The 16,912-nt window shown below is 46.4% G+C and overlaps 1 protein-coding gene across 2 annotated transcripts in view; it reads left to right on the top strand.

Annotated features, from left to right (window-relative positions):
• Positions 1 to 16,091, top strand: part of nectin1b (nectin cell adhesion molecule 1b) — a 134,929-nt gene extending 118,838 nt beyond the window's left edge. For both annotated transcript variants that reach the window (XM_053872178.1, XM_053872177.1), the window contains exons 9-10: positions 1,749 to 1,850; positions 12,189 to 16,091. In XM_053872178.1, coding sequence (XP_053728153.1) covers positions 1,749 to 1,850; positions 12,189 to 12,422 — 336 coding nt within the window. In that variant the 3' untranslated portion in view covers positions 12,423 to 16,091. The remainder of the gene's footprint in view (positions 1 to 1,748; positions 1,851 to 12,188) is intronic.
• Positions 16,092 to 16,912: the final 821 nt, after the last annotated feature.

Here is a 16,912-nt window from a genome sequence, read left to right as displayed (position 1 = left end):
AATATTTGTATAACAATTTCAGTTTTATAAGAATTTCAAGTCCATTCAGAGTAGTGGAAACACTGGCCATTGTGTAGCGAAAACCTCCCTGAACCAAAGCAAACAGATGCTTTTGTTTGCTTTTGTTCAGGGATTCCTCCATGTTTGTTGTTGTTGTTATCATCCTGGCTGCCACGTGTCTTGTGCATCAGTGTGATCACTGGAGCAGGAACTCCTGCACTTACAAAGGTTCCCTGTTGTCTGGAGAGCAGACTGTTACATTAAATTAAATTAAAACGATAAAAATATTTTTATCGCATTAATTAATCGATTTATCGCCACTAAAAATAAAGATGACATTTGGTGAGCGGTCGCCCTAGGAAGGGCATCTGAGGTCAGTGTTAAAGAAACTCTGGTCACAACACAGGAAGACACATTTGCTTGGTGACACACACCTGTCCCACGCTCAGCGGCGCTATAGTTTGAAGGCGTGCCACCAGGTGTCGCCGCTCGCTTGAGCTCACCAGCACCAGGATGCATCCAACCTTGTTCAACAGTGTGTTTGTTTTCGACTCACCCTGCGGCGCCGAGCCTGAATTCAGATGAGCACTTTTATTCTTAATGAGTTGTCAACGGTGAGTGGATTATAGTGCCGCAAAATTAATTGGGGACGTGTTATTGAATCTGAGACCCCCACAACAGTCAACAAGAGTTAATGACTGCAGGAGCGCTGCCGTGGCCTTCCTCGCTCCTCACGCTGCAAAGTTCACTGGTGGAGGAGCACCTTGGTTTGTCTTCTGCTGGGTCCCAACACAGCTGTGTGGTGATGAGGTGATGACAATAACGACAATGTTAAGATGAATAAGGTGTAGAATTGCATAGATTAAGACAGGGAAAAAGGTAGAAGAAAAAGGTAAGTCAGAAAATGTAAAAGAAAAAAGATGAGGTACATATTTCATGGAATAAATGTATTCAAATGTTAAGTCTAAAGAGAACAGGGATAATAATGCAAGACAAGTAAAGAAGAAATATTTAAATATTGGCTAAAATATAGGTTGAAGTCAAGTTGAAAGAAACACTGTTAACCCAACATTTCGTTACACGCAAACAGACTATGTGAATGCAACCTACCACTGGCAAATAGACATCAATAGAGAGTGCGTTGTGTGGTCATTGACAATCGTAGAATCAAAGGGTTGCGATCCAAGTGGAACATGAGCGTCTCGTTCGGACCACTGGTCCGTGTTCCCTTCCTCTCTCCCTCCTCATGTCCCAGAAGCCTTTGCTTCCCGAGTGCGAGTGACGCTCAGTTGCCACGCTCTTTCCACAGTTTGCATCAGACTTCTGTATGATCTGAGTTAATCCGACAAAACACTCGGCGTGTTCCAGCGCCGTCTCTCCTTGTCACTCCACTAATCTTGTTTTTAAAACAGAGTGAAGGATGAAAACTCTTTAACAAGGCGCTGTTTCTCTCGTTGGTCCCACTATAAACGCGGCGACTTGAAACACACTCACACTCAGACAGAAGCTTGGTCATCCTGAAGAGGCTCGGAGCAGAGCCTCTGCTTCTCAAGGAGATGGTGATAGAACTGACCAACTGGGAGATGATGTCTCTCAGTTGAACTCCTCAGTGAAGTGCAGGTGGAGCTTTGTGGAGAGTCCTGACTTGTGATCAGGGAACAGATGGATTGCAACACGGCTGATCTGAGCCTGTGGTCCCTCTCCTGGAGGTCAACATGGAGGTGACTCTTGCGCTTCTTCTCCGGCAGGTGGTCCACATCGACAAGGACGAGGAGCTGCAGAAGCTCCCGCTGCAGCCTCCGTACTACGACATGGCGCCCTCCGAGTCCACCCCCTTCACCGACAAGCCGGTGAGTCACGACGTTGGTGTTTTTTCCTCGCCGCTGTGCTTGGCCAGCAGGGGGCCTCAGTGGGTGGTGGTGCGTGCATGAGAAGCGTCAGCTGGTTTGACGTCAGGGAGGGGAGGAGGGTGAGGAAGCTGGCGACTGGTGGAGCGGCAGGTCTGTTGTGAGCCTGTGAGGTTAGCGTGGAGTTCTGGAGCCCATGTTTTTTTTTCTTTTTTAAATCGGGGAAATGTATTTATTGATCCAATATTTTTTCATTTACTGACTATTTCTAATGATTACTATGAATGACCGATCTTCTGACTTTTTCATTTTGCAAATTCTCCTCAATACGAATTATTGATTTATTTTCTTCGATAATGCAACGTTGCTATTTTCAGGTTTTCATTTTACTACAATTCTTTTCTGTTCTGATGAATTCATCTCTTTTAATGAACCATGTTGTATTCTTTTTTAAAGTTACATCATTTTTTATTCTTTTACTTTTTCTTCGTGTATTGGCAACAGAAGTCATCTTGTGTCTTCTCACCCTCCGATGAGGTTCCTCCGGAGGCTCGGCTTTAGTTTCACGTCGGTGTTTGCTCGGTGAGATTGTTCTCTCTCCGGCTGCTCGTGGTGTTGCCACCTTCCTGCGGTAAACGCCAGTCAAAACAACATCCATTCGACTCGGCTAAGCTCTTTATCTCGTCATTTACATCCTGGCGTCTCTGAACCAGGTCCTGTCGAGCTCAGCGTCATGATCTGACCCCAACCCTCCTCACCCACCTCGCCTCTACCTCCGCTAATCCGTCGTAATTACTGCCATGTTTGCACGGCGGCCGCGTGAATCCCACCATGGTGGCTCTCTTCCCGTCTTCCTGCCGTTTCTGCTCACGCTGGAGCTGCCGTCAATGAGCCAGAGGATCGAGTCGGACTCAAATCTCAACTCAGTTGAGATTTAATGTATGAGGTAACTAACCCATGAGTCATGACTCATATATCTGAGTGAGTTAGCCAGTTTGGGTGACTCAGCATTAACCTGACACTCTTGTCAGACCGAGTCACTCAAGTGAAGCCTTCATGACATCACCGTCTTGACTCACTCAGAACATCATCAGTCTTCTGAAATATTTTTTGTCAATAATGATCTGTTCAAGCAAATGTAGAGTAGGAAAGACTCACCTAAATTAACCCACGAGTCATGGATCGACATTAACATCAGACGTTGCACGGTGTCTTTGAGCAAAATTAAAATCGATCTGCACCCATGAGTCATATATTTTGTTTTCAGGTGACTCAAATCAACACCTTAACAATCCTCAAGCAACTCGTGAATATGCTCTAACCTTGACTCATAGACTCACTCTTAGATTTGTGAGTCACTTTGACTCATGAATGGAGTGAATCGCGTCAACAGGACTCACTCTTGCTGACTGGGTTTCGCTCTGTTACGACAGGCCGCCACCAGCTTCTCACCTCAGTAGCTAGACATGGTGCTGTTGACTCAACTCTGCGACAGGACTCCTGGGCCGTCAAGGTAGCATCCAAGTCGAACTTAGTCACCAGTGACTCATTCAGGCTTGAGGGATTCAGTTATGAGTCTATTTATTCACTCAGATACATGACTGAATCCCGAAGTAGTGCTCATTGCTTAGTTGCTCTGGAGCCCCCTGGTGGATACTAACTTCATGACCTAGAGCAAGCATTTTAGCAAGGTTTGAGTTGAGAGAAAGTCTTGCGACTCACGGGTTGCTTCCTTGTTTCATGAGTCTGAAACTGTGGCTCCGTTCATCGTAGTTTAGTCCCGACCCAGCTGATGCTCAGCGTGGACTCCACAGACCTGACTCCTTGCTTTGGACACATTTATTTCCATTTCCTGTGAAGCCTCGCAGGGTGGCACCTTCACAGACGCCAGCCTGAACCGGCTATGATGCCGATCAACCCCTGGCTCGCCTGAACAGGATGTTTAAAGAGCAGCGGCTCTGAGCTTTTCAAAACACTTTTTGTGCGCGGAGTGTTGCTAATGATGATTCTCTCGGGGGCCAAACGCGAGCTGCCAGTTCTGAGCGCGAGGTGGACTTTAATTTTCCCCCTGATTGTGCCGTCACCACGAGTGTTCGCCGTGTTTAAGCAGCAGTCGCTCTGAGCGCCGCGGTGGCGAGATTTGAATCATTAATGTGGGATTCTATAAAGGCTTCAATCATCTTCTCTGTAATCCCGACTTGGAAAGCGACAGGCGCTGACGCAACGGCGGAACAACAGGTACCGTGGCGAGTAGGTCGGTGTGGGGGACGTGTTTAAGAGCGTGGCGAAACACAGATGTGTCATCAGCCTAAACCTCCATTAGGCAAGTCAAAGCGAGGATGGCGCCAAACTCGCTCCTGTTTGTGTCCCTTACACACTTGGCTTTGTTATGACTGCGAGGCTTTCCTTCCCTCATGCATGTTTCATGTAGTCAGCACCTGACTGAGGGTCAGAAATCCATATAAGAACCAGGCGTCTTAACAGAGGGGGGTTTGTGACAAGTGAAGGCCGACTGAAGAACTGTGCGCCGTCCATAAAGACACCCCGAGAGACCCCGCAACGGACAGCGCCATTATATCCCCCGGACTGGTCGAAGCTCATCAATGCTGAAGACCCTCCATAGGCATTTATTGACAAACCCATTTCAGTCATTTGCTGGAGCGTCCATGTGCCACTCGCTCATCGAGTCGATGAGCTGACCGGTCTATCACCGCACTTGTTAGCTGGCCAGAGAGAAGCATGTCAGATCTGATCGCGCGGGGACTGCATCAGCCAGGACACACATCAGCCACACCCACCCACATGAGCTCGTGCACACCTGACCAGGAGAGGGAGCTAGAGTCACCAGGCACGTTGCTAGGAAGCTAGCATCGCCAAGCCGGTCTTGTTTCGTGAAGTTGAGTGCAGCGAGTTTCTCACATGACTCAGTGTCTCAGTGAGCTGACTGACTGTCCATCGCCACACCTGGCCTCATCCTTCTCCTGAAGTCGCTAGGTGCCTCTGTTTAGCCTTCAGTGCCACATGACAGCATTGTGTACCAAAGATGATGACAAGATCAGCACCTCCAACGTTTTTGCAACCTCTCGCATCGGCGCTGATCATCTCACATCATCTCAAGAAATGGGCGGAGCCAAAGCCGGCTTCGCCGCTATGTTGCGGTGATAGATCTGTTAGAGGTATGAGGATGTTAACGTTAGCCTGGATGCTAGCCCACTGTTGTTTGTTAAGAAGATATAAAAATATACTGTTGTACATCCATGTTGTATTGTTCATGTTGTGGGACACGGTCGACCATTTGGCTCTCTAGCGTGTGATACCAGAGAAAGCAAACAGACGGAAGAGGAGTCCTTGCTACTAAAATGTCCCTGTTGTTCTATCCAACATTGTTTGAAATAAAGTACTGTGGTATCCTGGAAATCTATCCACACTTCATATCCTCACTTGGTTTCAAGTCAGCTCCGTAGCTCCCTCGGTTTGAAGGGATCATTTCAAGTGGTGAACGGCCCTCGGTCTTAGGAGTATTGGGACACGCTACACTTACATATGAATGTGCAAAACGCAGTGTTACGAGTGTCAGGGTGAGAAATGGGACACTGCTTAAGATAAACATGAATTAATACATATACATGAATAAATAATAATAATAAATGTGTAAATGATAATGAGAATAAAAATTACAAGACGACGAAATAGGAAAAAGAACACAAATAAATAGATAAAAATACAAGTAAAAAAGTGAATAAAACAACCCATCCAGGTTTTGAATCAATAGATCTAAAATTAAAATACATGCAAGTCAAATAAAAGTGAGATGAAATTAAGATATTTCACAAGTAGTAACAATTAATTTAAAATTGTATTTTGTAGGTAGAATATGAAAGTATGAGTAGATAAAATATGCTGAACAAAAACACATTCTAAGGACAAAAGAACAAATACTGTGATAAATGAAATGCATGCCATTAGACGATAACAAAATAATTATTAAAACTCAAGTCACAAACATGACTAAAAAATACGACCCTAAATACATCTAACACTGTCAGGATGCTAACAAGCAGGTCCGGATGAAAAAAATAAATAAATAAACCCTCAAGAAATACAAATAAACAACATCTCACATATATGAAAATTCATCTCTTGTTCAATAAATAAGTGATGGAAAATCAGTAAAATGTGTCACACAAAAGAAAATTGCAAACACAAAACTGTCAAATACCTGGTAAAATAATACTCAACTACATCCTTATCATCATCCTCACGACGATGATGATGATCGTGGCATCATCATAAATCAATCCCGACGGTGGTGGAGACTGAGGTGCAGCAGGCGTGATTGTTTTTCTGACTTGACATGGGTGACTGGTGACTCTGACAGATCTGTCCTGATCTGCCATGCCACAGTCCACGAGGAAGTTGGCCTTCATCAGCTCCACCATTGTTTGACTTCCTGGCACCCCATCTGTGTGATGTTCTGTGTGGCTCGTGACTGGTGTCTCCGACACATGATTATAATGCTGGTTATTTACAGAACTCCAGATCCATGTTCGTGCTCGCGCACGGCACCACAGAAACCGCAAGGAGCTCTGGAGCTCTGTAAAGTCACACGGATTATAATCTCCGTCAGCGTGTTCTCAACCGCTGAACTATGTTGCTGTAACGTTCTGAAACACAACACAGATCCTCTCCAGGAAGACAGCAGGTGTCACTCCGACCAAGATGCTATATCTATATATATATATATATATATACACATATATATAAATACATCTTGAATTGAAGAACGGAAGCAACGATCACGGCTGCCCACGCTCCACCTCGCCTCCAGCTTTAGAGCGTCTCTGTTGTGTGAATGAATTCAACCTGTCACTATGCTTCTTTGTCGTGCCTCCATCTTTAACACCTCATGATCTTAATTTAACCACCCTGCTGTCGCCCTCGATCAGCGGTCGCTCTGTCACTCTTTTTATTTTTCTTTTCTTTTTTTTTTTTGGCTGCCTCACTCCTCACACACCTCTCGCCTCTCTTGTCTCCAGAACTCTGGCCACAAGGACTGCGATGTCCAGTACGCGGAGCTGGATACTGCAGCTTTGGCCTCCTCTCCCAGCCCACGAAGCTCCACTATCACTGGCCCTGGGGACCTTGTCGAGTATGCAACCATCCAGCCTAGCTCTCACTAGCGCATGCCATTGTAGGCCTTTCCCCTCAGACTTTGGCCTCCAGGTACACAGAGTGATGCACCCCTCCTCTCATGCACCGGCTCCCCCTGACCCCTTCCTCTTCCGTCTCTGTTGATCTGACTCATGTTTCACCATGCTGACGTCAGGGCTGCTGTATGACCCGGGACTCTTTCCCCACGCCTCTAACTTGCTTTTTCTGCAGTTGGATTTATGTTGTTGTCCACCAGAGGGCGGACAGAATAGCTAGACCAGGTGACTCTGACCACTTGAATCACTTGAGCGCGGCTGGTTCTCACGGATGTATCGACTCAGGTGAGCGAGTCCTTGTAGGACTCATACAGGAGGAAGCGTTACTTGCACCTGGACAGGCTTTACAGTGACGTCTGGGTTGACCAGGGGACACCCAGGCTTTTAGCTAGGAGGGCGTCTGGGCGTCTGCAAAACATGAAAAAATTGATGCCAGATTCTCGACCGTAGCTTGGCCACCAGATGTCGCCATATACCAGTGTAATCCGGCGGCCAAGCTACGGTCGAGAATCTGGCATCTGGCATGTTTTGCAGACACTCTCCTAGCTAAAAGCCTGGCCCTCAGACCCAGGAGCGCTCACCCTGGTGGAGCGCCGCCGCCGCCACCGCCGCTGAAGAGCCCGGGGCTGATGACTGACTCAGAGGGTTCAGAGAAGGTCCTCCCAGACAAACGAGGGAATATCGATCTTGTCAGCTCCGGTCGACTCAGCGAGCCGCTAACTGATGGCGCCGCGCCGCTACATGAAAGGCGTCCGGGGAATGGCCCCCTGACACCTGGCTCCTAATGAGACGCTCAGCTTCATCTTGTCAAGCGCTGTTTTCTGAGCCGCGCTTCATCTCCGCGCCGTCTTCCCAACAATCACCGCCTTCAAGTTCAGTGGCTCCAGATAATCAGAGAAATACATCAGCCGCTTGTTAATCACCGGCGGATTCCGCCACGTCTTCATCGGCGCCCTGTCTGATGTGGGAATCTTGGAGGCTGGCGCTGAGCTCCCAGACTCGCAGGTGAAAAAGATCCCATTTAGATTGTCCCTCCTTTTTAAATATAATCGCAGCAAGACGACAAGAAGTTCAGTTGTTACTCAAGAAGAATGAGAACAAGATTAGAAGAGAAGTCCTTTGTTCTGAGGGAAAGTTTTCTCGCACTTGGACTCAGTTGCTGAATAATAATAACCACCCACCTGAAGGGGTCACAAGTTTGACCAACAAATTTTTATCATTTAAAAAATAAAATAAAAATAATATTAGAATCATGTATAAAACATGAAAAATATATATTTTTACAAAATAATTTGTATTTTAAATTTTGTTCCAATATGTGGGTTCACCACACTTCATGTCTTCATGTGCCCTGCGATGTACTGGTGACTTGCCTATCGCTAGTTGATGCTGAGAATCGCACAGATCCACCTGAAACCCTCCTATGCGATATAAGATGAAGACAGAAGACTGTATACGCTGTGACCACTGATGTATGAAGGTTCTGGTTTAGTGCTTACCTCGAGCCACTGACATCACTTCTTGTCTCTCCTGGTGTTTCATAGAACAAGTCATTCATTGCTGAAATGAGCTCAAGACATACCTGGAATATGCCTCTTGATTTTAGGACGCCTGGTGAGTCTGTCAAGTCCCCTGAGCTCACCGATGACTCTCCAGGAGATTTACAGGTGTTAGAAGAGATGAATGGAACTCAGGGTTGGACTTGAAACTTGATGGCAGGGCAGAATGAGGATGACTGTGGGAGGAAATCAGAGTCCACTCAGGTGGCTTGTTTGTCCATGTGACGGGGGACGCAGTTGACCTCCTCTGGATGATCTGACTCGGAACACCTCTGGTCTTTGTTGACACGGACCTCGACCTCCATGAATAATCCAGGACGGTGTTTGCATCAGATCTGACGAAATCCCCCGAAAACACAAGCTTCTGTCTCGACTGGAGACTTGAAGCCAACTTTTGTTTTTCTGTGAGTGATCGATCGATTGAACTCGTCCTTTGTTCTCAGTCTTGCATGACTTTTCATATTCATATCCAGCTAAAATCAACCCAACATTCATTCATATTTCATCTGAAATAATGGGATCTGCAGGTTTTAAAAATAATTTAGTCATTTTCATTAATTTATTTTTGGTCAAATACATCTCAGATGTGTGTAGTATCATTAAAAAGTATGATTGCATTTCACTTTTATTGTTATTATTATTATTACTTTCATAAAGTCCAATATGGTAGCTGAAGTGAGGTCAAGTGAAGCTGGTCCAACACATCCGTGCTCCATCATCAGAGAGTCCTGGGTCTGCCCCGGGGCCTCCTCCCAGCTCCCAGATTTGGCGTCCTGTTCCTCGTAGATGTACAGATTTGTGATGAATCCATGAAAGTTCCTCCAGAGGTTTCTCTTCCTTCATGACTGTCTCATCTGGTCCTGAACCCCTTGACTGTCTCACAAAGGTTCAGGAATCTTGTGGCGTAAAGGCTTCGAACCAACAACGCATTCGCAACCATGATCTATATATATATATATATATATATTTGAATGTGGTGATGTGTCCAGAAGAGGGCGCCCTGGTGCCAGCGACCTATAGTATCGTATATCCAAGAAGAGTGGAGGAGTCTTTCAATAAGAATCAGTGACCTTTGAATACTCTTTGAATAAGCTGGGAGCGGTTCTTATTGTATCACTTGTGTGTGACTCGTCGGGTCCCACACCTGACCCGAGCAAGTCCATGTTACGAGTGTCATTATTGAGTCGACTCGACAGGAGAGTCTGGAGACTGAAGTCATCTCTGCAGTGTTGCGACTTCAAGATTCAAAAGATTCTTGAGTCAGAGTACGACTTGAGTCGCAGTAGGGTCAGTTAAACCTGGACAACAACCCGAGCGACTTCTGTGCGGAAGGGTTTTTTTTCTCGTGGTTCACCTTTTTTCTGTTTTTCATGTTTTACTGACACTCAGCTTTTTACTGTTAAGTCAAAATATTTGTGTTTTTCATTCCATTGATAAAGCTGTTTTAGTAGTCGGTTTTCTGTGACAAGATATTGCTTTGTTGTGTTGTTATTGTTAGCTTATTTGTGCCGCCCCAGATTATAGCATCATGTCATTATTATTATTATTTTATTATTATATTTTTTGCATAGTGGGGTAACCCCTCCCCCGAGTGCTTTTTCTGTTCTTCTGACTTTTTTTAACAGACCAATGAAGACAAAAGTTGCAGTGCAGTTGAACTTTTGTGACTTCAAACTACAGTTGACTTGATTTTTATCTTCAACTTTTGGCACTTTTTCTATTTTCACATTTATGTTGAAGGTTCTCTTCCGTTTCATGTGGGACATTTCAACTCCAGTGACCTCTGTGGTGATGTGCTCACCTACAACAAGGTGTTAGGTGTGGTCCCAACTTGGATCCTGAACTGAGTCAAACTCCCTTGTGGAGACGACAAGTCCTCTAGATACAGTCTGACGAAGCAGCCGATGGCTCCTGAGGACCACAGCAGGTGGTCTGACTCCATCTGAGGTCAGAGCTACAGGTTTCTCAGGCGTGTCCCGGGGCCTCCTCCAAGTTGCAGTGCAGAACTTTCCAAACCAACTGAGCAGTGCTGCTGCTCCACTGGCTCGACATGATTTGAAAATGCCATCGGCTCCAATAATGAGCCGTTTTAGCTCTTTCAACTCAGCTTGACTCAGATCTGCCTCTGAACTCTTCTCGCCGTGGCTCCGCAGCTGGACGGCAACAGACGGCGGCTCCACTTAGGAGATAAGAGAGGGCCTTGTTAGCCTGGTAGAGTCTTCGACATGATGCAAGAGAAGGCAGTTGTTTGGAGTGGAGGAGCAATTCTAACGTTCCCTGGTGTCCCGACAGCGCCGCGAGGGCTTCAGGGAGGAAGCTTCAGTCCGCCATTAAAGATGCAACAGCGCTGCTCTATATTTGCCTTTTAAAAGAGTCAGACGAAAACACTGCAGTTTGTTGAACATCAGACAAAAGCTGGGCCTTCATTTTCCGCCCGGATCTGACCTCCGATCCAGTCGGGACCACGTCACTCCAGAATGGTTCTCCTGCACCCCAGCTGAGCGAGGCTCAGCACAGGGGACCACTGTAACATTGGGGCGCAGGATTGTTGAGAATCCCTGACAAGTCTGATCTCCTCTGTTGGACGGTGAAGCCCCGACCTAGTTCAGGAGCGACGTCCCCAATCCTCCCGGGGCTCCACATTTATGAGTGTATTCCAACAATGAAGGCTTGAACCTGTCGGCAGGAAGACGAAATGGTTGCTGGCACATCCAGGCTGCGTTTGCTCCCACAGGGCGTGTGGCTTGATTTGCACTCGCAGCACTAGTAGACTTCATGTTTCATTGAGACCTCACATCACAGGAGGGATTTACACATCTCTCTATGGCCTCTACCTCAGTGGTGTCAACCTGCAGCGGTGCAGTGCATGTTTTTGTTCCAAGCCTGCAGATGAACCAGTCAGGTGACAGCACCATAAACTGATTCCAGCCTTCAGACACCTGATTGGTGAGGTGGTGTCCTCTTGATTCCTTGGAACAAAAGCCTGCATACACTGCGGCCCTTTGAGGACCGGTTTGACACCACTGCAGTCCGCTGACCCCTCCGGCCGAACCTCTGGGAGTCCTCTGCGACCACCTGACTCACACATTACCTGACTCACAGATGACCTGACTCGCACATCACCTGACTCACACATCACCTGACTCACAGATCACCCGACTCACACATCTCCTTGCTCACACATCTCCTGACTCACAGATCACCTGACTCTCAGATCACCTGACTCGCCGATCACTTGACTCACACATATCCTGGCTCACATATCTCCAGGCTCACATATCTCCGGACTCCCAGATCACCTGACTCACGCATCATCTGACTCACGGATCTTCCTGACTTGTACATCTCCTGACTCACAGATCACTTGACTCACACATCACCTGACTCACGGATCTTCCTGACTTATACATCTCCTGACTCACAGATCACTTGACTCACACATCACCTGACTCACGGATCTTCCTGACTCATTCACCTCCTGACTCACGGATCACCTGACTCACACATCACGATGAAGTGAAGCGTGTGTGTTCTCCGCAGCCGTTTCTCACAGCAGCTTGTGCTTCCTCCTGCAGGACTCTGGGACACATCCCGAAGAACTGCTGAACCCGGCCCAATACATGAGCTACCAGCGCAACATGGAGCCCCTCCCAGAGTCTCAGCCGGCCCAAGCCCACCCCCCGGTCACCTTCCTGCCTCAGCACCCCTACGCAGCCAACCCCGCCAACGAGCCCATGTACTCCAACATGGGCCACAGCGCCCCCCCACCCCGTGCCCCCTACACCTTCCCCAAAGAGCAGTCTGTGTGACGGGTCGTCGTGAGGAGTCAAAAGGAACGTGGAGGAGCCACACACAAACCAGAGACGGTCCCGTGTTTCCTTCGTTCATTTCACGTTCAGTCCAGGATCCAAAACTGAGAGGGAAAGCTGTCGCACAATTGTTCGTTGAAAACCCACGCCAGCGTTTTAGCAACCGCTACCCGCCAACAGCTGCTTTCTATGACTTGTAATGGTGATGGTCTCTGTCGACAACTTCTTCTCAAACATCTTGAGTTATTATGCCACTTGATGTTTTCCTGGAAGAGCTAGATCGTCGCCGACAAACTTCCTGTGAGCTTCAGATAGCATAGCGTTTCATTCATGCAACGACAAAGGTTATATTAAGATGTTTTCAAATGTAACGCTTTTGTCTGAATTTACCCAAGAAGAATCCAAGAACTTCTTCATCAACCTTTATGGATGAAGACATTGCATGAAAGGTACAGATGTTGTTGTTTTTGTATGCTAGTCTTCAATCCGGCAGGACCTTTGAATCAGAGTTTTTAGAAAACTCAGGATGGCTCTCACATTTAAAATAGAAACAATCGGCCTGTTATTCTTCGTAGAACCAGCAACGATGCGAGGCGCAAGTCTGAGGAAAAAAAAACCAAAGTCAAGTGGTTTGAAATGATGAATTGTTGCGACTTCAGAGTTCTGGGTTCAGTTTAAGTCAAATAAAATCTGAAAAACGAATCGTTCCTTTGATCCTGGACTGAACGTGGAATGAAGCCGACACACGGGCCCTTCCTCGCCCAACTCCCCCCTCCCCTTCCCCGCATCCTTCCTGGATACCGACTCACTGCTTTCTCCACTGACGCTGTCTGTAGGACCTTTCTCACCTCGTGACTGTAGCGGCACCGACTAGCCCCCGTCACCCCTCACCTGTGTGCCCACTTTTTCACTTTTGAGCTGTTCTGCCAACCGTGTACAGAAAACCTCACTCTTTCTTTTGGACCAGCCCCCGCAGTGGTAGTGACCCTTGTTAGCATCGTGCTTCTGTTCTCAAATGCTTGCCTCTTTGAAAGTATTTTACTGTATGTGTGAAGAAAAACAAAAGAGTCATCGACCTGTGACAACATGGACCCCTTTAAAGACAGGTATCATGAGATGGTGTGAACTGGCAGTCGCTCTCTTTCTCGACACTTGATATTTCGGCTCATTCGTGAATGTCAGTTGAAGGAAACACCTAAAAGGGCTCAAGATCCAGCAGTATCTACTTTCTATTTTTCTATCCAGATCAGGCCCGGCAGACGCCGACATGTCCCGGGACGTCGGCCTGAGGCTGCTGACAGTGGCAACCACGCACGCCGCTAAGACTGGTCGGGGTAGTTCGTAAGATGGGTGGAGTCACGAGCTACCGTGGCGACGGTTTTATGTCGGTGGCTTCACAGCTGCTTTATGGGAAAACGCAATGACTCGCTCAGTTCACGACTCGCCTCAAACCCGCTTTGTGTTTGGAGGACATGATGAACAACGACTCTCAAAGAGCTGCAACGAGTCGCGCAATGAAACAGACGAGTCACGATGAACAAACTCACTCGGTTCTGTGACCTGAACTATTGGTTTCTGTTTTCACACGTCATAATGAACAAATGACTCCTAGAGAAGAGCCCACTGACTCGAAATCAGACTGCAGAGCATTAGAAGAATGACTCACCATGAGCTCCGCTGACTCAATGGCTCAACGGCTCTTGAATGGGCAACTGTGTGAACAAGTCATTTCTTTAACCCCTCAGCGTGTTTATGGAGATGAAGAAACAACCTCAGAGGAGTTTCTGGTACAAAACACGATAAATAAATGACTCGAGTCAAAGAACCTAAAGTTGCGCTGACTCAGAGTCACTGCGACTCATGACTATCTCAAGTGCGGAGAGACTAATTCACTAGACTAGTTCACTGAACTAAACTTGTAATTCCCAGTTCAGTCTGTAGAGCACTCACTTAGTGAGTGACAATATGCAACAAAACAAGTTGTTTTATCAATAAAATACGTGTTTTTTTGTGGCGTCACAGCAGGTGTTGATAGTTAAATGACTGACTAGCTTGTTCTATCGTCTCACAGGACATTCTGCAACCCAACATGTCTCACAGGAACAAAATGGCCGACCCTTAGAATGACTTGGCGTCTCTCAGGCGTGACCTACATTGTGATTTATTTTTCTAGTTGCCATATTTACGTTGCACTTGTGTTTACATCTGATATCACCCAGACGGAAAATAAATTCGGCAGCATGAAGCAACTTCCCAGGTTCACGTGATCTCCATATCTGTGCTTTCGAAGCAGAGGTTAGCTTCGTCACGTGGGTCCTTTGTGCCGTCCGGTTCGGCGCAGGAGCCGATTTCAAGCGGGTCAACTTTGGTGAAGACAATCACACACATTATAAGATGTGGAAAAGAAACTAGCTCACGGCTTTTATTTTGAAGGGATAGGCGATTTAACTTGTACAGTTATCCAGCGCCTGAAGACTAACACGCCGTAGAAAAGCTTGCTACTGTATTTTTGTACGGAATGCTCGGTTATGTATGATAGCACTTATTTTAAGACTCTATTTTACACTGTGACTGTTCATTTCTGACCATATATAAGCTAATGAGCCAATTTTAGGAAACTGCCACCAACACACCAGCCCTGTAGCCACCGCTACGACTGCCGGCGCCGCGCTATGGCAACGGGCGACTCTCTGACGGTCAAAAGATTTAGACGGAGAATAAAATAAGATAGTGAAAGGAGCAATAGGATGGAGGGAAGTTTGAAACACTTTTGTGCTAACAGCTAGCCTCGAAGACAAAGCTGTTTTATTGCAAATGGTGTCAGAGCTAGCGCTAACAGCTAGAACGTTTAGTTGAGGATGAAAATGAAAGGAAAAAGAAAGTGTTCAGAGAACTGTGTTGCTAACGGTTAGCTAGTCCAGCAACTTCCTTGCTAACCAGTCAACTGCGACACTGGAAGCAAAATGACCGTCAGAGACAAAAACCTGTTTCCATCCCGTGGCGTCAGACAACGTCTAAAGTTCGCATTTTTTTTCTCATTCCATGTTTGGCGAAGTTCGTTTGAAGAAAAAGAAAAAAACAATCGTGTTTGTGCTCATTGTTGACAAATATTTACCTTACGATGTGGACGTTTCTCGTGGTGGTCGATGGGATTGAGTAAAACTGTGGGACTTTCTCCTGTACTCACCGTGTTGTCTTGCATCGGCTCGATATGTGTGCTAGCGTGTAGTTTACGAAGTGGTTCAACTACAGGAGGAGTCTGTCGTGTACCTGCTGTGATCGCACTTGACACTGCTGTCGTCCCGTGACACGTGTGCAGCTCTGGCCAGGATCGCTCGGAGCTGGCGGCGCTTCATCACCAACACGCTCGACATGTTTGTCCCACCTCTTTTTTTTTTTCTCGACCTTTGTGTTTTGTTAAGCTTTTTTTTAATGAGGTATATACAGTATAAATATAGACCTGCACGGGGCTGTACAGTCATGGAAGACCTGAGTAGATTTAGCAGCAGAACGAGGGAACTCTGAGAAAACAAGTACATGTACATGAAAACTAGTTTAGTTTTTATATTTTTGTTCGGATTCATGTTTGATGTAAATATTAACAATGTATCTGATGTGTGGAAACAAGTCATGCAGTTTAACATTAAACTTCACAATTTATCCATGTCACATTTGTCGTCTGCTGTTGTTCACTCTTACACTGACTCTTGAGTTGCATGTGACTCTGACTCACTTGGAATCAAACCCTCAGTCATGTTGCTGCAGTCTGTCCAAGCCACCAGCAGGAGAGGGGGGACACCCTGGACAGGACTCACGACAGGACACGCAGACAACGACGCACCTGCGGATCAATTTAGAGAGACTGTGGGAGGAAACCAGAGTGCTGAATCAAATCGTTCCGCACTAGCGTTAACCACAGACGCGCTACCCAAATCAATAGTTTTGGGAGTGTGATGACGTCACTGTCCACTAGAGGGCTCTTGAGTACAGCGAAGCGAAACAACCTGACACACATGAAAACACTCTTCATAGCATCAAGATTGATGCTAGAGGGGGAAAACACCATTTATAAAAAGGTCGACAGCAGGTATCAATGATATTCTTCGGATGAATGACTTTAAATCAACGTTACCGATGAAACAAAGCCGGCGGGTACATCAGTAGTGAGCAGTGCATTTAAATTAGATTAGACATGAAATCATGAACAATTAGAACGCGGTGACCAATGTTCCCTCTGACGATCTCCGCGCACAAAAACATCGACGCTGCACAACAAAAATTCATCCTGAATTGAATATAAATGACCACAGTTTCCGGACTACAGGGCTTCTAACATCGCTACATACACAATGGACAGCAACTAGAAGAGCTGCTATTTGAAGTGAACTATTTATATTTAGGACCAGAACCGTGCAAGTCAGTCTCAAAAATACATGTGAGATTGTGCTAAAATCCAAACAGTTATTTAAAATAAATGGTGGTTGCTTGCT

The sequence above is a fragment of the Synchiropus splendidus genome, chromosome 8, assembly GCF_027744825.2.
Source record: "Synchiropus splendidus isolate RoL2022-P1 chromosome 8, RoL_Sspl_1.0, whole genome shotgun sequence".
Lineage (NCBI taxonomy): Eukaryota > Metazoa > Chordata > Actinopteri > Syngnathiformes > Callionymidae > Synchiropus > Synchiropus splendidus.
Note: the sequence above shows the minus strand (reverse complement) of the source record. Positions and strands in the feature narration are given on the sequence as shown.